At 39.2% G+C, this 23,681-nt stretch overlaps 1 protein-coding gene across 1 annotated transcript in view; it reads left to right on the forward strand.

The window, feature by feature from the left end:
• The window catches only part of LNPEP (leucyl/cystinyl aminopeptidase), a 53,692-nt gene that overhangs the window by 16,347 nt on the left and 13,664 nt on the right, over window positions 1-23,681 (forward strand). Inside the window, exons 3-9 of the mRNA XM_009888515.1 lie at window positions 7,568-7,706; window positions 13,142-13,273; window positions 15,780-15,900; window positions 16,585-16,739; window positions 17,059-17,172; window positions 19,228-19,359; window positions 21,798-21,929. Of these exons, the coding sequence (XP_009886817.1) occupies window positions 7,568-7,706; window positions 13,142-13,273; window positions 15,780-15,900; window positions 16,585-16,739; window positions 17,059-17,172; window positions 19,228-19,359; window positions 21,798-21,929 (925 nt within the window). The remainder of the gene's footprint in view (window positions 1-7,567; window positions 7,707-13,141; window positions 13,274-15,779; window positions 15,901-16,584; window positions 16,740-17,058; window positions 17,173-19,227; window positions 19,360-21,797; window positions 21,930-23,681) is intronic.

A 23,681-nucleotide genomic window follows, 5' to 3' on the forward strand; every position in this document is an offset into this window, starting at 1 on the left:
CCCCCCCCCATATTTGGGCCAACACCGCATAAGCTATACCATTCTCAACATTTACATACAGGTGGAATGGTTTTTCCAAGGAGGTAAGAGACAGCACAGGTGCCTGTATTAGTTTTTCTTTCAGTTGTTCAAATTGCTGCTGCTCCTTTTGTGTCCATTCAGGCTTCTCTGTCTCCTCTTGCAATTTCTCATATGAAAATTTAACACATTGGCTAAAACTTTCAATCCATAGCCTACAGTATCCAAGAAGACCTAAGAACTTCCTTATTTCTTTCTTACTCTTCGGGAGAGTAACTGCTACAATACCAGAAATTCGTTCCGGGTTTATTCTTCTCTTCCCTTTGCTGATCAAATGTCTCAAATACTTTACTTCTTTCTCTACAAACTGCAACTTAGTTTTTGATACCCGGAACCCCTTTTCTCCTAAAAAGTTTAATAACTTAATGGTGGCAGACCGAACTTCCATTTCATTTTTACCAGATATTAACAAATCGTCCACATACTGAAGCAGTTGGATCCCTGGTGAAAAGATAATCTGCTCAAGAATTTGTTCCAATACTTGTCCGAAAAGATTGGGTGATTCTGTAAATCCTTGTGGTAAAGCAGTCCAACGGAACAGTTGCTTTCTTCCTGTTACAGGGTCATCCCACTCAAAAGCAAACATATCTCAACTTTCCACTGCTAAAGGGCAGGTCCAAAAGGCATCTTTGAGGTCTACCATGCTCTTGATTGTGAGGTATTTTGCTTAATGTATAAGGATTGGGCACGACTGGGTGATGCGTCTGAACAATCTTGTTCAGCTCCCTCAAATCCTGTACTAACCTCCAACCCCCATCTGATTTTCTTACTGGCAAAATAGGTGTATTGTTGGGGGACATGCATGATTCTAAAAGGTTCTAAAAGACAGTTTTAACAATCCCTCAATCACAGGTTGAAGCCCTTTCCTCCCTTCCAAAGATATAGGGTATTGCTTCACACATGCAGGTTGACTTTCTTTTTTTAATTCTACTCTAAAAGGGGGTATATTAGCCCCCCTCTATTGCCATCCGCTACCCAAACCACTGAGCCAATCTCTTTTGCATCCTTCACCGTTAATTTAAATGGCTGTACCACCATTTTATTATCCTTTGGAACTACTCCAATCCCTAATGGAATTTGTAAATCTCTCCCCAATAGGTTCACTCCCGCCTCTGGTGTCACTACCAAGTTGGCCATAACTTCTTCGTTATTCCCCTGAATCATTACTTGTTCACCAACAGGGACTGAGAACCCTTCCCCTTTTACTCCAGTCACTTTAGTTGTAAGTCTCCCTGTCTCATACCCTTGTGGGGTTTGTATTATACTTGACCTCTCAGTACCTGAATCTACTAAAAAAACATATTCCTCCTTCTGTCTCTTTGGACATTCCCTTCTGAAATGTCCCTCCCTTCCACCATAAAAGCGTCTCTTGGGGCCAACTTGCCACCTGGGTGGGATCTCTCTTCGCCCTTGCTGGGTCCATAGGTGCCCCCCCTACCTTCCCACAGCTTGGTAACCTCTCATTTTCCTTCCCTTTCTCCGGTTGCCGCTTCATCACCTGCTCCACTGTAGCCACCATCAATTTGGCTTTAGCTTGTTGTTTCTCATCATCTGTTCTAACATACACCTTTTGGGCCTCCAGCAACAAATCACTTAAAATCCGGTCATGCCCATCCTCCAACTTTTTCTTTATATCAGGTCAGGCCTTTGTAACAAAATTGGCTTTCAGTAGCTTTCGCCCTGCATCACTCCCAGGATCTATTCCTGAGTACTGTTGCATGTTTTTCCTCAATCTTTCCAACCAATCTGTAGGGGGTTCATCCTTCTGTTGTTTACTCTCAAATGCCTTATCAAAATTCTGTCCCTTTGGAGCAGCCTCCCTTATCCCCCTGATGATCTTCGAAAATCAAACATACTATTTCTCCCTTCAACATTGTTCTGGTCCCAAATAGGCCTTGCTGTGGGGAATTTCTGCTCCCCCGAATTCCTCTCTGCACATCAGGAGGATTTTCCCTGTCCCAGATTCTAATCCCAGCAGCTCAAATCATTTGTCTTCCCTCTGGCATAAACAGGGCTCCTAAAATAAACTGCATTTCATCCCAAGTATAAAGATTGGGGCCCAAAAACTGATCAAGTTGTTCTGACAAACCTAAAAGATCTTCCAACAACTTTTTCATTTCCTTTTTAAATTCCCTAACCTCAGTACTGGTTAGAGGTACATTCACAAACCCCACACCTCCTGGAATTCCTGGCATAGGCACTTCTCTTAACAGGAACATGTTTCCCCTGGATTCCCTTTTAGAAGGGGGTAAAGGGAAACTCTGGACATCTTTTTTTATCTGTTCCAGCTCTGTGACCCGGGGTCTTCGTAATTCGTCAAATACAGGGGCAGATAGTTGTACAGGTCCCTCCCCTTCTTCTATGCTATCTTCTCCTTCCTCCCCATTTTCCTGGGGCTCAGCCCTGGGGTTATATGGAGGTGGTAAATAATCTAAAGGCTCCCATTTTTCTTCCTTTCTTCTTTCCTTCTTTTCCTCAAAACCTTTTGCTATTAATAGAGGGTGCAACCCTCTCCAGCATAAAGCATATTCACACTCTTCTTGACTCGCAGGCTCTTTATTATTCACATATAAATTCAGAGCCTGACAAAGCCAGTATTCTGTCAACCCAATTTTTGGCCAATATAATGGGTCAGATCTAATGGGTTCTTTAACCCATTCAAACATACAATATTGTATCATCTTTTTCTTATCCTTTCCCTGGGTGCAATCCTGCCCCCAATTCCCCAGTATCACCCCTAAAGGACTGTCAGGTGGAATGCTCAAACCAGGATCCTCAGATCCCTCTTCTTGTTCAAAACTGGTTTTCTTATCTTTTCCCTGGGCGCAACCCTGCCCCCAGTTCCCAAGCATCACCCCTAAATGACTGTCTGGTGAAGTGCTCTAACCCAGATCCTCCAATCCCTTTTGCTAGGCCTATTTCCCATTATTTCAGTTTCCCACGTGACTCTGTTCACCTAGAACCCTTTCACTCTGCCCCCTGGTGCTCCTTCTCGCAGAGCAGCACAGCCCACGCCCATGTGATGCCCCTTTACCAGTCCCTCTCTTTACAGAGAAACCGAACTGCGCAGATCCCACCCACGTGGCGCCCCTTTAGAAACCGTTACCTGCGCAGATCTCACTCACGTGGTACCAGTTCCTATCGGGGGAACCCGCTCACGTGGCACCCTTTCACCAGTCCCTCTCCTCACAGAGAAGCAATAATCCCGCTCACGTGGCACCTTTTACTGGTCCCTAACCTCAGATCCCACCCACGTGGCGCCCCTTTAGTGGTCCCTCTCCTCACGGAGAAACCAAACTGCGCAAATCCCACCCACGTGGCACCGCTTTACTGGTCCTTAACCGCGGATCCCACCTATGTAGCGCCCCTTTACCGGTGCCTCTCCTCACAGAGAAGCCGAACTGCACAGTACCTGCTCACTTGGCGGTGCTTTACCAGTCTCTCTCTCCTCACGGAGAAGCCCCTGCAGACATGGCAGCCCCTTACTGGTCCCTAACCACAGATCCTACCCATGTAGTACCGCTTTACTGGTCTCTCTCCTCACGGAGACGCTATTACCTGCGCAGATCCCGCTCACTTAGCACCCCTTTACTGGTCTTTATCCTCACAGAGAAGCTGTTAGGGTTTCCTCTCCTCGTGGAAAAGCAAAATTGCAGTTACAAGGGCTCCACGCTCACTTCACAGGTCTCCCGTGGGACTCCACTCACCTGGAACCCTTTCACTTCGTCCCTTCACCAGCCAGTCTCCTTGCAGAGAAACGGAATCACAGTTATAAGAGCTCCACACTCAGATCATCCTGCATCTCATTCACACACTTTCAGTCCCACTCTCCAGCCCAGGTAATACTTAACAACCAATTTTCTTACCCAGACTTTCCCAGCCGCCCAAGTAATACTTAACACTCAATGTTCTTACCTGGGTTCTGTGCGCAGAAATTGTCAGCTGCCACATGTAATTCAATTTTGTCACCTTACCAACTTTTCCTTTCTCCCCACTTTGCTTTGAGAGTCCTCCATCCAGATAGGACCCGCTGCCCTCCACAAAACAAGGCAGTAAGTTGGAGACTGCTAAAATCAGCAGGGCATGCCCCTCCATCCTCACTGCCTCATCCCGCAAAAACAGGGGTGCTGATCCCAGACAAGACCCCAAATTGTGAGAAACACTCACGGATAAAAATGTAGAGAGGACAAAGTCTTCAAAGCAAAGATTAAAGTTTATTCTGGATCAAAATTAGCAAGTCAGCTGAGTTGGATGCCTCTCAAAAAGAGCACACCTAGTTACAGAATTTCTAGTAGTTAGGTCCTGTCCCCTTTTCCCATTGGTCAGGTACTTCAGGGTGCACATTCTTTCATGACCCGTTAGCCTATCTTAAGCTAGTTCTCCTTTTAAGGAGTTGTTTTTCTCTTGTGCTGTTGACACACAAAATGGCTGTTCTAAAGAGCAGGTCATAACCCTGCCCATGCCGTCAACACACAAAATGGCTGAAGCAAAACAATTCCTGCGTTCTGTCTCTCACAAGGGTCCACAAAACAACTGCTAAATAGAGTAAAGACATAAAACACTTACCAGCTTGTGCTAAGAAGTGCTAAGATCTAAAGATTAAAAAAAAAAAAAGTTAAATGGGATGTGAAGGAAAAAGCAAGAAAAATAGTGTTATCAATGTTACAAATCAACAAATCATTGCAAGAACAGAGATCTTGTATGGAAATTTCCAAAATATTAGTAGGTAGATTTTGTTTCCTGAAAGGGGAAGGCAGAACTTACAATTGACAGCACTAACCCAACCTTTTACAAATTGGCAATATAGACTTGAAAATATTCCCTGGGAAGAGGATCGTGCTGAGATGGTGTTTTTCAGTTGCTTAAGACAAGAACCTTCATCAGCTGTTGCAACATATCTCAGAGAGACTCCTTGAAGAATAAAACAGAAGTGTGGCAACCATAGTCATAATTTTTCTCTCTGCAGTGAAATATGATAACTGTACACTGCTAATGTTTGAATTATTTAGGTCCCTCAATGGTAGCTCATCTAAAAAAAATAAACAAAACAAGATATTGAGCATAAAGATGATTTCATAAAGTGTTAGGAAGCTGCGTAACCTAAGAAAAACGTATTTCTATTTATTCTCTAAACAAAAACCCAGAATATTTTGTTGCAGATTCAGCAGGCCTCTAAGCATTAACAACAGATGTTTAAACCAAAACTCATTTGTTTTTCTAAAGTGTACTCACAGTTTTCAAATATATGCAAAACATGGTGTATTCCAATGAACTGTGGAACATTAAGTGGGTTTTTAAATTGGTGAACAACTGAGATAAGGCAGGAACTCTCTCCTCTTTACTCCCATGAGTTGGTGTTGGTCCTTATGTAAGGTAGTCAAAGGGGCTTGCTTTAAGAAATCAAGAATTTTAAGAAATAAATTTGGGTTAAAGGATTGCTGATCTGTTTCAGTTTGTCTGCCTCTCTGGTGAAGGTGGGTGTGTTTTAGTAAGGTGCAAATGTAGATGGCTGTTCAGATCCCCCAGTTGAAGTGCTGTTGATAAGCCTCTTATGAAAAGGCTGTTCCTGAGCATATACTAAAATGTTATAGTGTATGCATGATCATTAGAGAGAATCTGTTGCCACTTGAGAAACTGCTGATAGGCTTCAGAATTCCGTCATTGTAACAAAAATACCACAAGTTGTCTCTGTTGAGGGATGTGTTGGGTAATAAAGAGTCACAAAGGGTGTAGATTGCATCAGAAGAACATAACCTCAAGGTGAAATTAAATACAGCAAAGTAGCTTATCACAAACATTAAAGACGTTGATTACCATGAAGTAAGTAGGAGTAAAAATACAGTAAGTGTACAAGGCAAAAATTGCTTGAATGATTAGCCTCTTTTTGAATTTCCATGTTTTTCCTATTCTGATGTAGCTGAAGTTTTGTTTTCTCCTTGTATTTACTGTAGTAGAAAGAGAATGTTTAAGTGTTCACAGAGGAAAAAGGTGATCTGTCAGTAAGTTCTTGAGTTTTCGTCCCCTTTCAGTCCAGTGCTGCCTGCTTTTTTGCAAGAACAGGATGTAGCACATGCTTTAGCTTGTATGTTTTTCAGTAAATCCTTTTCAGATAACTCTTTGCTGATGTCATAATTTCCATTACCTTGTCTGCCTCTTCTTTTTCCAGGGCCTTTGTCTCTGCTTAATGTCAGTGGTTTTACAAATGCAGGCTACTTTGACAACCTGTATTGTTATTGCATTTCCTGTATAAAACTCAAGGTATCAAGCTGCTTTTGCAAGAACATGTCTTTTCTTCTAGTTTAGTTTTATTTTATTTTGAAGATTTTTTATAGTGCCACAAAAACATTGAAATTATCAAATGGCAAAATAACACAGTTGTCAGTTGTGTGTATATATATATTTATATAAAAAAGTTGGGCCTTATTTCTATTTTTTTTCAGAATGGTTCTTTGTTGTTTGTTTTTCTTCTGCAAAACCTTGGGGTGAAAGAAAAAAAAAAAGAAAAAGAAACTTCCTGCACCAGCTTCAAGATTGTTGGGGAGGGGGAAGAGAATAGTAAGAAGCTGAAAGCAGGCATGGAGATGAATCTTATGAATTGTCAGCAGTGTGCCGCCTCAGAAAAGTTGTAGGTCGAAAAACGTTGGAGTCATGGTGCAGAAGAAAAGAAAGCCCCCCAAAAGTTGTGGGTAGCTCAGCAGTAGGTTTAAAAAAAAAAACACCACAAAACCACAAACAAAAGAAAAAAGTAATGTGAACCACTGTTCTCTCCACTGTTTAGCTCCAGTAAATATAAGACCTAAATTTGCAAACTTACTGTTGAGCTCCCAGGATTGTCTTGCAGGAGCAGAATACAAGTCAGAGATGCTCTCTAGGAAAAGGTGTAATTTCTGCAGCTAGTTAGAATCAAAATACTGGAGAAGGAATTTAAACGTTTGAGAAGTTCTCTTGTGGTATGACTAGCTGTTGGATTAGACAAGACAGTATATGAGCTTGCACAGAATCCATCTAATAGCCAGCAAAAGGGAGCAGGCATACAATTAAATGAACCATGGGAGCATCTGGAGGAGGAAGCATGACAATTAGATGAAGAAGCTTCCTTGTAGTCCCATCTGCTGCTGAGGTTGCAAAACTTTTAATTTAGTGGGAATGCTCAGTAATTTAATTTTTCAGTCTCCTTTTTGTTCCCTCTTTCTGGAAACTGGCTGGCTTATATCTGGGTGATAGTTCTGTAATTGTGTTATTCCAGGTGTGTTCTTTGCTAAGATAGCAAAAAACAGCTAAGCAGATTGGTCCTCAAATAAATAAATTTTTGGGGTTTTTAAAAAACATTTATTCTGACTGGACTAACCCTGTCATCTACCATTCAGAAATCTTCTCCGATAACAAGCTGTTGCAAGATTTGGAGGGAAAATGGCTGTTCTGTCATAAATAAACTGACATTTATCCTTTTCATAATTCTTAATTTGCTCTTCTCTACTCTTCCCATTAGGTGGTTTGCAGCAACTCAGTTTGAACCTCTGGCTGCAAGGTCTGCTTTTCCATGCTTTGATGAACCAGCGTTTAAAGCTACTTTTTTAATCAAGATCGAAAGAGATGAGAAACTTTCCACTCTGTCAAATATGCCAAAGGTACCTGCTTTTGTAGAGGAATTTAAGTAAAGCTGCTGCATATGTAATCGGTTTAAGTGCTTCGCATTGTGTTTTTGTTGCATTAGTGTCTGGGGATTGACTTGAGTGGGTAAGTTATAAACTGTATGACTTTATAATAAAACAACTTTCTTGTCATCAAAAACTTGAACTAAGTAACTTTGTAGAGAAAAATACTGTGAAATTCATTGCACAGTGTAGGTTGTTATTGTAGGGACAGTTGAATAGCTATGGGAGGGATTCCTGTTGAATTTAAAGGAATAGTTATTTTGCAGGAGTTTTGGTGTTGGCTACATCAGTCTCAAGAGCCCTTAAGATTTGCTTTTGAGTTTTGTATGTTTGCTGATACTACACATGTGCAGAATACTGGAATATCTTTATCAGTAATTTTTGTGACTAGCAGCATTCTCTGTGAAAGATAAGCCTGATCTTGAAGGATGTGCTTTGGAGACTAAAGGAGGGGAAGTAGAGGATGAATACAGAGTCAACCCCAGAATATGAATGAGGGATCTGAAATTCCTTCAGCTAGATCATTTCAGGCAAAATCTTGTAAGAACATATCTGAATTTTATGGTGATGTTTTATGCCATTAAGCCTTTGGAGATACCTTTATAGAAGCCTAATTCATTTAGACAGACCAGCAAGACTAGAATTACGTAGTCAGTGTCTGAACTAGGTCCTGTCTCATCAAAATATCATCACCATTTATCACCCAACAGAAATTCATTAATATTGACTTTGATCTAACCAGTGATGAAAAAATTTACACCTTTGGTGTTGGTGGGACACACGTGTACACCATGCAGTTTGGGTTTCAGAAGGCTGTCAAAAGCTCACATGCTGATGTAGCTACCCGGGTTTTGAAAACTGCAAACTTGTGAAATGTCTTTTTCACGGTACATGAATGTTTACATTCCTGGATTTACGGTGATTCTCAACCATTACTTTAACAGGATTGCAGCACTTTAGTTTACGTCCAGGACTAAGAGCACTCTATTTGCCGCTCTTTTCATCATTGAAAAAAGAAACAGACTTTGCTGGACAATTCTCCTGTTTTATGTAAACAAGAAAGGGTGTTCAGTCACTTTCCTCTGCTAGGAGTTGGACAAGTGGCTAAGGGAGCTTTCCGGAGCTTCCATAGTTCTTCATGTACAAAAAGTAAACTATGGTTTACCATTGCTGTATGCATGCAGCAGACATTGCTGAGCTAATTGCACATAGTTGCTAGAAGTCTGTCCTATTCTTCGGTGCACCTTCCACAGATTATGGGTAGTTTGAAAGATGCTGATGTGTTCTCTGAAAGACCAAGAGTATTTTTGTTTTCAGCTCTTCTATTGCACCACACTACCACAGAATGCTTACTGCTACCCTAATCCTGGTATATTCTGTATATTCTCTTGCTTATCTCTGATGACATCATTATAAAGAAGATGAGAAAGGATATTCTGTTTGATCTATGATTCTAATGCCCATTGTGGGAATAAACTTCTCAGAAAAATAAGCAAGAGCCCTCACTGTAGCAAGCGTGCATATCTACCTCCATTGTTTTTTTCCTAGCATATATGGTTGTGCAGCACCTCCAAGCTGTCTTCTTCAGTAAATGCTTTGTTGAGTCATTTAATCTAGCCCCTCCATCACCTTCCTTACTTTTTCTGGTGTTTTCACTCAGATTTCATGTCTTTTGTGCAAGGTGTTTATGCAACTTTGCATGGACAGGAAGTAGTCATCTGGCAAACTGCTGCATGTGTTTATGGCATTGAGCAAGACTGAGATTTCAGATTGTGCCTTCCTGTGAACTATGCAAGTGAATGACTTGATAAAGTGAACAGTGTGTCATTAGATATGAGCAGGCTTTTCGGCCTTCCTGAGAGAATCTGCAGGGAAGCTACTTGGAGCTCAAGCTCTGTGTTGTCAAGAATTGTGACTTAACTGGTCCAACCAACGTGCCTGAAAGGGCAACCATGTATTTCTTGTGATTTATTATTTGTTGCCAGGGAACCTTCCTCTAATTAGTCTGGAAATAGCTGACTGTCACACCTCAGGACATGTGAATTAAATCTAGAAAAGACAGGTTGTTACTTGCCTTAGTCTTGCATCCTCCCATAACTTCTGCCTTGCATTGGCAGTTCTTCAAAACATGTGCCTGTGGCGTTCTGTGCTTAGGAAGAAGCTGGTCCCCATCCCATCTGTTCCTGCTCAACTATGAGTGCTGTCACAAAGCATCCGGCAGCTCCTTTGGTGCTGTCTGTGGTTACTAATGTTGTGTACTTGATGAGTGTGCATGATGAGGAATCGTCCACATGGAGAAGATATTCTGATGATCTGCCTTACTGTATGGTCATTAATGCATCTCTTTCTTCCTCCTTACTTCAGGACCCATTTACATTTAAGTTTCTAGCCTTTCTTGCTTCAGAGTAGCATTCATTGCATTGCTCATTTTTCAAGGAGGTAGGAGCCATTTGAACAATCAACATTTGGGAGATGTGACCATGTACCTATTCTACTTGCAGTGAAAAATGGGTTGGTATTGCAAATTTATATCATCTTAATATTGGTGTTATGAATTTTCCCTATTGATCACATCAGATATATACTGTTTGGCTGTTCCTGTACTGCATAGAAAAACCGTCTTTTCCCTACCCATCTTTATCTACATAGAATTGTTCTTCCAATGACTTGTGCCACTCCTGCATCATTAGTTCCCCTTTAAATTATATCATGCCTCTCTTTATGGTGTCTTGATTCCCACTAATGCTTGTCATACCATTTGAATTACCTTCAGATCTGCCTCTTCCTCTTCTGCCTTGCATACTGTCATTGCCAGAAGTCCTGTGCTTCCTTCAGGCTGAGAATTCTCCTTCCTTCACATCTTGTTAGGCTTTTCTGTCATCTGATTCTCTGCTTTTTAACCGACCTTCTCTGTCTTGCTGCAATTGTTCTTAGTATCAGACCCTTTTCATTGAACTACCTGTTCATCCGCTTTTTGTCTCTTTGTAACATTTACTGAGCATGTATGTGTTGAAGAGCATATCGAAAATTTCATCTGCATTTTCTTCTGTTGGTTCCATCTCTGTTTTGAAACTTGGCTGTTACAACATCTGTATGATGGATAAAGATTTGAGAAAGCTTCCAGAAGTAAAACAAAGATAATATATATTAAAAAAAAAAGATATTAAAAGCAATGAAATAGTATGTTTAGGGCTGGGGATCAAATGCGAGTTCTTGTGTGAAAAGAACAGATCAGGTTTAAATAGAATTTATCAAGAAGGTATAAGAAAATACCAACCAAGTGAATTGATGGTTTTGCTAATGGATAATATCTCCAAGATATTTGTGTTTATACTGCAAACAATATTATTTTCTTTCATTTTGTCCCTCAAATTTATGCCCTGATAATTTGATACTGTGTAATTCCTCTTTTGTTGTTGTATGAGATCCAGACATGCAGTCTGTTAATGGGTTCAGAAGTGGTTCCTTTGGGTTTTATAGTTTGTCAAGATAATTTGCATTACAATAAATCCTTATTTTTGTGACTGTACAAATAAAGAAATTAGGCATGAGTTTCTCTGAAATAGTATGCTACCTCAACAGCATTTCTTGTATCAGGGAGTTCTCTTGTAATGGTACCCATTTTTATATGCAGAGCTTCTTTTAGTTGGCATGTTTTTATGATTTATTTCATGTTTTTTTCCCTGATCTCACAAGTGCTCTAGCACATGTTGAATTCTTACATTTTAGACTTAGCCTGGATAAGGTATTCTGTTAGGTAGTATGGGCTCCCAATACAATAAGTACAGGCTAGTGAGTTGATTCTTGTACACATAAAGAAGGAAATGTGAAAATTGAATGAGGATCATGTTGTATAGACTTATATTGCATTGGTGAAATCGTTACTAGGACAGGCTTGCTTCTGAAAATAAACACTTAAACAAATCCCTATTTGGAAAAAAAGTGATACAGATTCTTCTGTAATAACTGCAGGTTTTGGTAACAAGCTGTGCTGAATGGAGAGACTTTTTAGTTTATAGATGTGAAAGTTAAATGTGAACTTCATGTTTTTTATAAAAACGTACATGAGCAAGAGGTCTCAGAAGCAGGCCTTCCCAACTAGTATGTACATCACTAATGTGGCAATATATAGTGGCTGTCACGCATTAAGGCTAGAAATAAACTGTGCGTGTTTTGGGCTTGTGGTGTTTTGTTTTGTGGTTTTGTTTGTTTGTTTGTTTTTAAATGAGGATAACTGATTTTTGAATCAGTTATGCAGTTATTGCAGGTTTATCTGCAGCCACAGTGTGTCACCTCTTTGTGAAAATGAAGCTGTAGTAAAGGCAGAAATTTATTAATTTGCTGAAGGAATTCAACAATGCCATTCTGTTCATATGCAGTGGTCAGACTCGATTATATTGACTATATCTTCAGGCTTAAAAATCTGTTCCTCTTTAAGACTGACGTTAAATTTTCAGTGGCAGTTAAATGTTAAATCATTGTTTGGTTTGAAATAATCTTGTCTAAAATTAAGATTATTGTTGTTTTTTAAATGATTGTGGTTTCTGGAAACAAACTTATTTATGAAGCTTCAGAAGGCACAGGAACTGCCATCCCTGTCTCCAGACCTTTACTATTCTGCACTACAGTGGTTTTAAACATTTTGCTTTATCATTTATGTAATGTACATTTGTGAAGGACTATACAGAAAAGTACTTTTAAGCATACAGCATGCTTTTCCAGGACTAATATTAAGAAAAACTTCTGCAGTAAAAGTAATTTTAGATACACCATGTTATCTTACTTCAGAAGACTGAGCAAACAGTTACTTTTGGCAGAGCGTGTTTAAGCTGTGTGTACTTTTGCTTTGAACGAACTGAAACCTTAGGTTTTCTTCACTTTTTTAAAGGTAATATCTTTTCATTTGTAAGAGGGTGTGTGAGGGATTTTTTGTTCTGTTGTTCTAAAATAATTAGTATGTCTGGTTACCAAGTTTTGAAGAGGCTTCTGTGACGAGACCGGTGTTTAACTCATGCAATACCAATATTTTTAGTAGGCTATGCTGAGCTGTGTCTCTGATTTGGCGTAAAGCTCTCTTGAATTAATGCTAGGCTTTATGTTGACTTTGGATTATACTGGTGGTTTAACGGTTTCTCCAGCAATGCAATTGTCTGGTAATACTGCATAATAAAAGCTTCCTTGGGTATATAGGCTTAAATGTTCCATGTCTCCTTAAGTTTTGTTACATCATGAGTAGTTTGTGAGTATCATATATGCCACTGAAACGTAATCAAAATATAAAGATATTTTGCAGGTTTGCTTATAGAATGTTCCTAGCATGAAGTAATTCTTTGATTTAACATTGATTCCTTGCATGTCTTAGTGTTCTTTTGTCTGCATCAATAATGACGTTTTCCTTTCTCCTGCAGAAAGCCACTACTCCTGTGACAGATGGAATTGTTCAAGATGAGTTTTTTGTGAGTTTGAAGATGAGCACCTACCTAGTAGCCTTTGTTGTTGCAGACTTGGAAAACATCACTAGGGAAACTAATGGGAGTCTGGTATGTTTTTTTCCACTTTAAGTTCTCCTTCACCCCTCCCAAACCAACCAAAACAAAACAAAAAAATCCCCAAAACAAGAAGCAAACTTGGTCTCTTTTAAATTTATTTATTTATTTGGCTTTATTATACTCATTATAGGTAGAGGACAAAAGCCATATGCTATAGGTTGGAATCACTTCAGGGCTTTGAGCAGTTGGAGAAGACTTTTACACCAAGGGACTCAGCACCAGGTGTTGTTAACAATGGAAATGTACAAAATCTAAAATTCTGAAGAGCTTTCAGAGCTGGAAGCTTTAAACTTTTAGTTTAATGATTCATCTGTAAGGGAGTATTGTCATGCAAACCAAGAGTTTTTCAGATGATTTACAGAAACAGTACAGTTCCCAGGGAAGTCTACATACTATTTCAAGCAGTGCTGCAAATATGTTCTATACCTGCAAAGATAATCTACCTAAAAAAAAAACATGCCCTGCAGTAAAGCAAGTTTAGACTAACTTTAAGTCTGCATTTAGTCACTTGAATACAATTCTTTCATTGCGGGGTTTTTGTTATTCCAAAGGTTCCAAAAATTCGTTGGTCCTGTTTGATCTTTGTCCATTGTGGTGATATGGTCTGCAGGGTCAGTGTGCAGTGCCTACAGTCTGTGCCATTAAAGTAACTAAAGAAAAAGCATGGTCATATTAGGAGATGCTGCTTAATCTAATTTTAGGAGGTGCAGGAATTTCATGTAAGCAATGATTTTCATGACTCTCTAGCAGGAACTGCCCCTTTGTGGTGAAATGTTGGAAGTGCCAGTACCTACCTAGAGAGAGCCAGAGGTAGTAGTGCTAGTAGCACTGCAGAAGCAGCCCTCTCTTTAATCCAGTACACACAAGTAAAGATGCTGGTCAATAAACTTTGATTCTGACTTGAGCAAGTATTTCTAATTATAGCTGAATAGGACAGACTGTTTGGTCTAACCTGAAAAGTTATACTACTAAATCCTTTTTTTTTCCCCCCTTGTGGCTACTGTTCAGGTCTGTATTTGAACTGAATTCTGGTAAAACCATGTAGCCAGTTCTTTACCAGGCAGAAAACTGATCAGTATACTAAATGTTTCGTGTTTGCAGAGGGCCTGAAACAAGTATCTACGTGGTGTGCTTTGCTTTGTTCATAATAGTGAGACTAACTTGCGTAGATTGTCAGTACTTCAGAAGTGTTTTATGGCAGAGGCATGTCGGAGAAGACAAGGCTGAGTGCTGAAGTGGTTCGTAACTGTGCTTCTCCTTCATTCTGATGACCAAGCAAGATTTGGCCTACCCAGGGAAGTCCAGCAGGCCTTTAGAAGGCATGAAACACAAGGCATCTAGTAAGGTATAAGAGTACTTGCCAGCTTAAAGAGACAAATCATAAGAGTCTAGCTAATGGGCTGTTGCCAACAGTGTCTAGTAAGCCAAGGGAGACTGTAAGAAGGAAACATATAATGATGTTTTCCACAAAACATGTTCTCAGAATGCTTCCAGCAATTTGTGGCTGGGAGATTCAAAAACTTTGAGCTAACCAGTTCACAGAGAATAAGTTTATTGTCATGAATGTTATAAGATAACTTCTAGTTGAAGTAAAGTTGCTTTGTGTTCATAATGCAATGAGACTTTTCTAAATCCCGGAAGATCCTAGGGGGCTTTTATGTTTTCTCTTTGAACTTAGAATTTGCGACTGATAATACTGCTGTACTTCAGGAACACTAGACAAGATAGATCCTTACTTGTATGTGCTTGGTTCAAACTCAAAAATTAAAAGGTCACCCTATCCATCTACTTGAAACGTCATTTTTTTTACTGATTTGTAGCATAGTAAGAGGCACTTTTTTTTTTTTTAAAATAGAACAGGAAAATTAGTCTCAACGTATTTTGTGTTTGTGTATGAAAGGGTGTCCTAAACCTGGATCAACCTGTCACCTAATTAAAGTTATTTTCTTGATACAGCCACTTCAACGTGACTAGACAGAGACTGTAACCTCTCAGTTTTTATGAATGCTTCTAGAATCGTATCTAATATGGCTGTTCCTTAGATGCGGAAATGGATGACCTTCATGCCAATTATTATTTTCTTGAGAGAATGTCTTGCAAGTGATACTCATGTTATCACACTGATAGCCTAAACTTATAGATTAATCAAGGTATGCAGGGAGGGTCACTTAATAACTCATCAGGGAGTGAAAAAGGAAATAGGTCAATTTCTGTTCATGTAGACCCTTCTGGAATACCTTCCTTTAAGGTATTAGCCTTGAATTGTTCCTGTATATACATTGGTCAATTGGATAGTCTGTCTGTATTTTGACTAGTGAATAAGCTCCAGCAAAAAAATTAACTCTTTATTGACAGCATCATAACTAGTGTTTGTAACTTATGTACGTACTACCAAAACAATGTCCTCTCTGTTTGAGGAACTTTTGCCAGCTCCTTTTTTTTACTTCTAAAACGTTTGTAGCTGTACATTTCAAAATCTCTTCTCTGTTTGGACTAGGTATCTGTCTATGCCATACCACAGCATGTAAACCAGGTTGGGTATGCCCTAAACACAGCAGTGAAACTTCTGGAATTTTATCAAAAATACTTTTTAATGAACTACCCTCTTGAAAAATTAGGTAAGTTCTTTGAACTTTTTTAAACAGAAGAAGCCCTTATCAATTCTGAGAAATGCAGGGGAACTTTCATTTTGAAAAGGTGTGCTTAAAAAAAAAAAGCATAAAACACCCACGAAATAAGGTTCCCCCAAAATTACTGAAAAAAAATCATTAAATGTTTGACTGAGTATGAGTATTAAGTGATTGCCAAGGTGCAAAATTTTTGTGAGCTTTTGACACCGGATTGCTTATACTTGTACATAACATCAAGGAAATAATTTGGTGTAAATTTAACATGATGTGCCTTGCTATAGAGATACAGAATTCTCAATCTGTGAACCGTGTTCACCAGTGCAAAATATGCAGCCTGATTTCTCTGCATGTGTTAGTTTGACTGGAAAGATAATGAAATGCAGTCTTCTAAGACTACTTTCAGTAGGGGCAGCCTCATTTCCTTGTTACTTGTGAGCATGCAAGGTCTATAGGCAGTGTCTGTGTAGTGCTTTAAGTTGTTTGTGTAAGAGTACCACTAGGGAAGCATGGTTATAAATCTATGGGGCTTGTATGCTTTAGCTGTAAGCACATGTCCACACTGCAGGATTTAAATAATGAGAGGTTTAGGGATTATATAATAGAAAAGGTAGACTTGAAATACAGAATTGCTTTAACTAGCAGTTTCAGAAGCTTCTTTCAAATCTTTTCCAGATCTGGTAGCAATTCCTGATTTTCAGTCTGGTGCAATGGAAAACTGGGGCTTGATCACCTTCCGAGAAACAACACTCTTGTTTGACAGTAATACTTCTTCAGCAATGGATAAAAAGTTAATAACTGCAGTGATAGCACATGAGCTTGCCCATCAGGTACTAGATTGGAGAGGTCATTGTTTAAATGTGGTGGGTTCTTTTTTTTTTTTTTTTTAAATGCAGTTCCATCTTTAAATTCACCCCTGCCCTCACTGTGCATTGTATCTATTCAGGATACCTGCAGGTGTATTTTCTGCAGTACAACAGGCAGAGTGCAACTGTCATGACACACTTAGGGAGCAGTTCATGCAAAAGCATTACCATGGTTTTGACTGAACTCGATTTTACCACAAGTTAAAGCTGAAGATGGATGGAGTGTTATTGCACTTATTTGATTTTATTTTTGAAAAAGAATAACGTTTTTGGTCTTTCATAGTGGTTTGGCAATCTAGTAACTATGGAATGGTGGAACGATCTCTGGCTGAATGAGGGATTTGCCACTTTAATGGAGTACTTTGCCATGGAGGAGATTTTTCCAGAATTACATTCAGTAAGTACTTTCTCTAACTACACTTACTGTACCTTTGCTATGATCTGTTTTTTAATGCTGGCCATAAAGGACTGATACTTACAAACTTTTATTGAAATTCACTTTGGGCACCATTGAGATTATACTATATCTCCTCTGCTTTGGCACTTCCATTATATTGGAAGAGATTTTGGGGGGGCTTTGGGGAGGGTACATTGGTTTTGTGGTTTGGCTTTTTTATTTTGTTTTGGTGGTAGTCTACATTCAGTCTTTGTGTTTGTGTAAGTTAAAACATTCTGTGCAAAACAGCAGGTGTTAAAAAGTCTATTTATCAAATTAAAGTCTTTATACAGTCCAGGCATGTTGTTGACCAAGTTTGTCTGCCTCTACTTTTCTAGTAGACTTAGGAAGTACCAGAGCTTTAGGTTACTAAATATGCCTGGAGTAACTTCTGTCTTTCCAGCATTGTGGTACTTACTGGTGTCTGAATCTGTTTGGAATTCACAAATCAGGGGACCTGGTATAAAAGTATCATATGGTACCACCCCATAGATTCTGGTAGCATTGAGTTACACTAATAGTACAACGCATTGCTTCCACAGGTTTATACATATGGCTGAATCTTTTTGATATAATAACTTAAGGATCATTTAAAAACTCACTGAGGTACTAAGTGACCTAGCTTTTCAGACTCTGGAAAACATGAAGGATTCAAATTTGATCTTTCCTCTCCAAGGAAGGGATACCAGCTAGTGCTGTAAAGCATCCCTGTCACTGAATGCAGGCAGAGAAACAGAGATTGGTGGAACTAAATGGAGGGGGCAATGGAGAGACTAATTTTGCATTCTGGGTAAAGGTATCTCCTAGGAGAGGAAATACCTGGGCTCTGGAACCAGCTTCCAGGAGTGTTTATGTGGTTGGCATTAGTCATGGGATTAAAAACCTAATGCGTACTGACTGTTTCCTGCTTGCTGGATTGTGTTCTTCTCAGCATTCTGACTTAGTGTGAGTTTTGGGTTCTAAGTTCACCCTAGTTACTGCATTAAGAAACTTGGATTGCTAACTTTGTTCAGTAGAATTCTTACTTGGAGCTGGATGTTTAAAAAGTTTTTTCATGTGGCCTAGCTTGGTTGTTGAGTTTGATAGCCACTGAAAGTATGTTTGTATAGCCATTCTGCTTGGTGGGTGCATATGTGGTGCGGGGACACAAAAGTAGTTTAATGTTTAACACATGCAACACTTAAATACTTCATTCTGAAAGGTGCCTGAAAAGGTCCCTTCACCAACATCTCGTTTCACCACTTGGTGGTGCCAAAATGTGTTTTGGTAAAAAAAAAATAAATCACACAGAACTTCTTCATTCAAGAATAGCTTTGAAATTTTAAACTTTAAAGGTTACTTTTATTGTATCGTACACAGGTCCTACCTTTTTTTTTTTTTAACTCTCTACTGTATAGGGAAACTGTGTAGAGGATTGTTTGCTCAAGCCTTGATGAAATGAAATGGACAAATACCAGTACAATCAGCTTTTTTTCAGTGTTTGGGGTTGTCTTGTTCTGGTAACAACGTATTAAATTCAAACATCTTCATTCTAGAAGAAAAGAAGGAAGAGACTTTGGTACTAGGATAAGGTAGTGTTTACATTCACACAAACATCACTGTAGTGAGTTATTTCCATAGACTTCATGCTTAAAGCATACTAAAGAAGCCATGTTGTTGTATTTCTTACTTGCTGTAAATGAACTGAAAACATTGGTGAGCCAAATCTGAAATTAGGCACGTACTTACTTAGTAGGTACATTTGTTTTCTCTAGTGACAATGATGCATTTCTCTGAGACAGGAGCTTAAGGGTCTGGATAATGACGCAAACTCAAGACTGAGATTCCACTGCTAAAATGTGGCAGGGAAAAAGGAGATTTTATAAATGCTACTCTAATAATTCTTTTGCTGCCTCCATTGGCAGGAAGGCAAGCATTGGCATGTTAGACCAATGGAAGAGCAAATCAACTTTTACTGTTCCGCTTACCATTTATGTTCTAGCTTCTTATGAACACTTATAAATGTTTTGCTTCTAGGATGAAGATTTCCTTAATTTAATTTTCAAGGCTATGACGAAGGATTCCTTGAATTCTTCACATCCAGTCTCTTCTGCTGTTCAGTCTTCAGAGCAAATTGAAGAAATGTTTGATGCACTTTCTTATATCAAGGTAACTTTCCAAATATTTGGAAATATTTGGAAAGTGATATATTAGCTATTGAAAACATGCATGTGGAGTCATGAGTAAGTAGGCATGTACTGACAATTGTTTGGGAGTAATTTACACCTAGTACAAACATTGCAGGATCTCTCAGGAGTGTTTCTGAGTGTCTGCATAGCTTTTAATTAGGAAAAGATAATGTATGTGTGTTTGTGTCCTTACTTAACATCCTTCTGCTTGGTGCATGCTTCAGCGTACAGAAAAATACTCATGAAGATGTCAGAGGGGATCCAGTAGGTAAAACAAAATATCCAGTTAAGACACATAATCTTCTAATAGCAGACTGTAACAAGTGCTTAGAAGAGTAACACTAAGGCACTTATTAAAGCAATCACTCCTTTTTATACTTTGTCTGCTTTTAAAAAACAGTATTTTAGAGACTTCCTGAGCTGGAGTCTTGCATCTAGAAGGTAAAATTATTTCACTACATATCCTGCTTGTCTGTAACTTGATTTTTTCTAGTATCATCTATTGAGGGTTGTGTGTGGGGTTTATGTTTTTAACAATTCACAGTTCCTCACTTGAAAATGCATGAGAAAGCAAATATCTGTATTTCCCAAATTTTTACTCACATTGTCTCAGATTTTAGATACTGTATCCCATGATTTTGATAGTATTGGAGGAAAGCCTTTTAGATCATTTGAATTAGCTGTTATTTTTTTCCTCCACTACCTGTGTATGCTTGTATTTTCATCTAATACGAAACCATGGGGACAGCTAGTGCTTACTAGAAAATAGTCAAATACTACATCTTCCTCTGCTCAGTGGAATGCAGTTTCCACGGCTGTCTTTATTGGTCTCCTCTGATTTCTTTTTGCAAGTCTCGGTTGGTCAACATGTGTTGTCTGGCATCCTTCAGTAGTCTGAGATGCCAAATGGGCCTACAATAGTGATATGCTTCTGTTTATTTTGGTCTCTCTTTTCTGAACTACAGGAACAGACAAATGTGATTTTTAGCTTCCCTTGGTTGTGAAATGGATTTGATTTCTTTCCCTACACTGTATATCAAAGGGTATAGGTGTTGTTTCGTGCTTCAGTGTTGGTATCTCAAGTAATCTCAAGCTCACCTTTTTGGTGAGCTCCTGGAAGCTATGCATCGTGCATGATCATGTCTGGAGGCAACTAACTTCAGAGATAACAATTCTGTCACTCTTTGCCTGATCAAAACTTTAAGTAATTGTAATGGAAATACTCCATAAGTGTTTGGGATGGAGTTTCAGTCATTTAATAAAGTGTTATATTTGGAGAATTACTTTATTGCTACTAATAAGTATGTGCACCTTCTGAATAGAAATGTAGCAACCTACACCTTTGAGTCTGGGAGCTAACCAAAAGAAGTTTTGGCCTTGCATTGTCACAAACAGGTTTTTCATGGCTGCTTTCTATGTTTCAGAGGCTTTCATTGCATAGCTCCTCATTCATGAATGCAGTCTTTGTTTTCTACCACCCTTCGCTCTATATGTTAGCTAACACTCTTGGTAATTTGAGGGGGAAGACACCTGCAATGTGGTGCCTAAAGAGCTAAGGGTGGTTTGTTACTGAATTGTGTAACTTTCTTTGGTTTACTATACTACCAACTGACACAGACTAGTAGGTGACCTCTACATTTTACTGTCTGGAATAGGAATTATTGTACAAAACTATTTTTAGCCTGGTTGTTTTGCAGACTATCAGTAAACTTATCACTCAAGGGTGGGAAAACAATCCACCTGCAACAACAGAGTGTTTGGAACAGTATAACAGTAAGAAAGTAGTAGAGCTATAGTTTAAGTATGGATGCATGCAGGAGAGGAAATTATGACCATATTATTAAAACTATAGTGAGGGGTATTCTTGCTGTTTCATGAATAATTAGATTAACCAGGCAGCCTTCACCCTACTAAGTATATCTCATCTTTTTCACATGTTTTTAGGCTTTTGATGTAACTTTAGGTCATATGACTGCTAAGCACTGTCTTACAAGTGCAGTTCTGTACCAGAAGAGTATTGCTAATGAAATATTGGCAGCCAGCAGAGACTTATCAGTAGGAAGCCAATATTTTGAGATTATATTAGTTGGAAAAAATGTCAAGCTCTATTAGCCTGTTTTGCAACAATATTTTGAGTCTTTGAAATATTAAAAAATATTTTTTCCAAAGCAGCTAGGAAAAAATTTCAAGCCATATTTTCCTTTTTTGTAACTGTATTTGGAATTTATGAAATATTAAAAAAATATTTTTTGAAGGCAACTGAGTGTTAAGTTACTTATTCAAAAGATATAGTTTGGAATAAGATCTGCCAGCTTCTGAGTTATTCTTGTACTATGAAAAAGCTGTAATATGCATATGCTTCAGCAAGTTCTATAACTTTAATTTGCCAATTCCTTTTCTTTTTTGTTCTCCCTAAAGGGGGCTTCACTTCTTTTGATGCTGAAGCAGTATCTAACTAAGGATGTTTTCCAAGCTGGCATTGAGGTATACTTGCGTAATCACAACTATGGATCTGCTCAGAGTGATGACTTGTGGGACAGCATGAATGAGGTATCCATCTTTGATATGCTGTGCTTGTTTTTTCACTTCTTTAAGTGTGTTGTAATTTTTTATTTATTTCCTTGTTTGTGAAAGAAATAAGATAACAGACTGCAGGTAAATACTCTGAAGTTCTTGCTAATCACCTGTCATATAGATATGGAGATTTCTGTAGCTTCTAGGAGTCCATTAAGTATCATCCCAAAAAAAGTGGCTATGCAGTGCCATGCATCAGCAACATGTGTGGACACATCAGTATGTACATATCCTTTCTGGAGTTGCATTTTTAGTGTGTTAAGACCAGAATAAAACTAAGTCATCTTAAATGCAGGTCAAAACTTCACTTTCAAGGAATAGTAACGGCCGTAGAGGTCTTGGGATTCTGTGCTGGTATAACTTTGTTTCAGTGATAGCTTCTGTTTCAACAAGCAGTGCTGGAATTGTAGGAAAACAGATTGTAGGGGGCAGTTTAGTTCAGCAGCTCTCAAATATTAAGGCAGGCATAAGGCTGTGTCTCATTAAAGTGGGTGTTGGGTGAGAGAGCAAGAATGCAAGAAAACAAGGGTACAGGCAGGAGAGAGCAAGTCAACAAGCCTGTGGGAGCTGGGGAGGGCAGGGGTGAGAGGGTGCATGTGAAGGAGGGGGGAGAGACAGCAGGAGGGAGAGAGAGCAAGGAAGGGGTGGGAGTGGAAGAGTGCAAGGGAGAGAGCAACTGACAGAGAGAGAGTGGGAAGAAGAGTGCAAGGGGCGGGGGAGTGTGCAAGAGGGAGACAGTGTGTGCAAAGAAAGTGATCCCAACAAGAAAGAGCTGCTGAGTATTCTCAAGGGGTATCAAGGTAATTGTATAAGGGAAGGGAACAGATTTCTCTGTGTGTGTTGCTCAGTATGTATTACAGTCTCTGAAATACATGTAAGGTTCCCTCACAGAAGCTGAGTGATAGGCAGGATACTAACTTAATATTTAGTTTTGGTTCTTGGCATCTTACCTTATGATATTTGAACTTCTGCAGAGCTGGAGCCAGTGTTAGTTATTGTCAGCTGTCACAGGTGGCTGTAAATTTTTGTGTTTAGTCATACACAATCACTAGTTTGCCATTTATTACTGATATCATACTGTGGCTGTCATATGACAGAGAACTATTCTGCTTTGTATAGTGATTTTTATACTGGAAAATAGACTTTCCTCAGCCTCTGCAAGATGGAGCCTTCTGACTAACCATCTTCAGTGATGCATATGTAGAGAACATACCACAGAGAGATGGTCATATCCACACAGGGTGGCTAGAGAGACCACACAGATCACAGAATCACAGAATCAGAATCACAGAATTTTCAGAGTTGGAAGGGACCTCTAGAGATCATCTAGTCCAACTACCCTGCTAAAGCAGGATTGCCTAGAGCACATTACTCAGGACTGCATCTAGGCGGGTCTTGAAAATCTCCAGAGAAGGAGACTCCACAACTTCCCTGGGCAGCCTGTTCCAGTGCTCTGTCACCCTAACTGTAAAAAAGTTTTTCCGTGTATTGGAACAGAACTTCCTATGTTCCAACTTGTGCCCATTGCCCCTCGTCCTGTCACTGGGAACCACCGAGAAGAGTCTGGCTCCATCCTTCTTCAACCTACCCTTTAGATACTTGTAAGCAATAATGAAGTCTCCTCTCAGCCTTCTGTTCTCCAGGCTAAAGAGTCCCAGCTCTCTCAGCCTTTCCTCATAAGGGAGATGCTCCAATCCCTCAATCATCTTGGTTGCCCTTCGCTGGACT

The sequence above is a fragment of the Charadrius vociferus genome, unplaced genomic scaffold (assembly GCF_000708025.1).
Source record: "Charadrius vociferus isolate BGI_N301 unplaced genomic scaffold, ASM70802v2 scaffold177, whole genome shotgun sequence".
NCBI lineage: Eukaryota > Metazoa > Chordata > Aves > Charadriiformes > Charadriidae > Charadrius > Charadrius vociferus.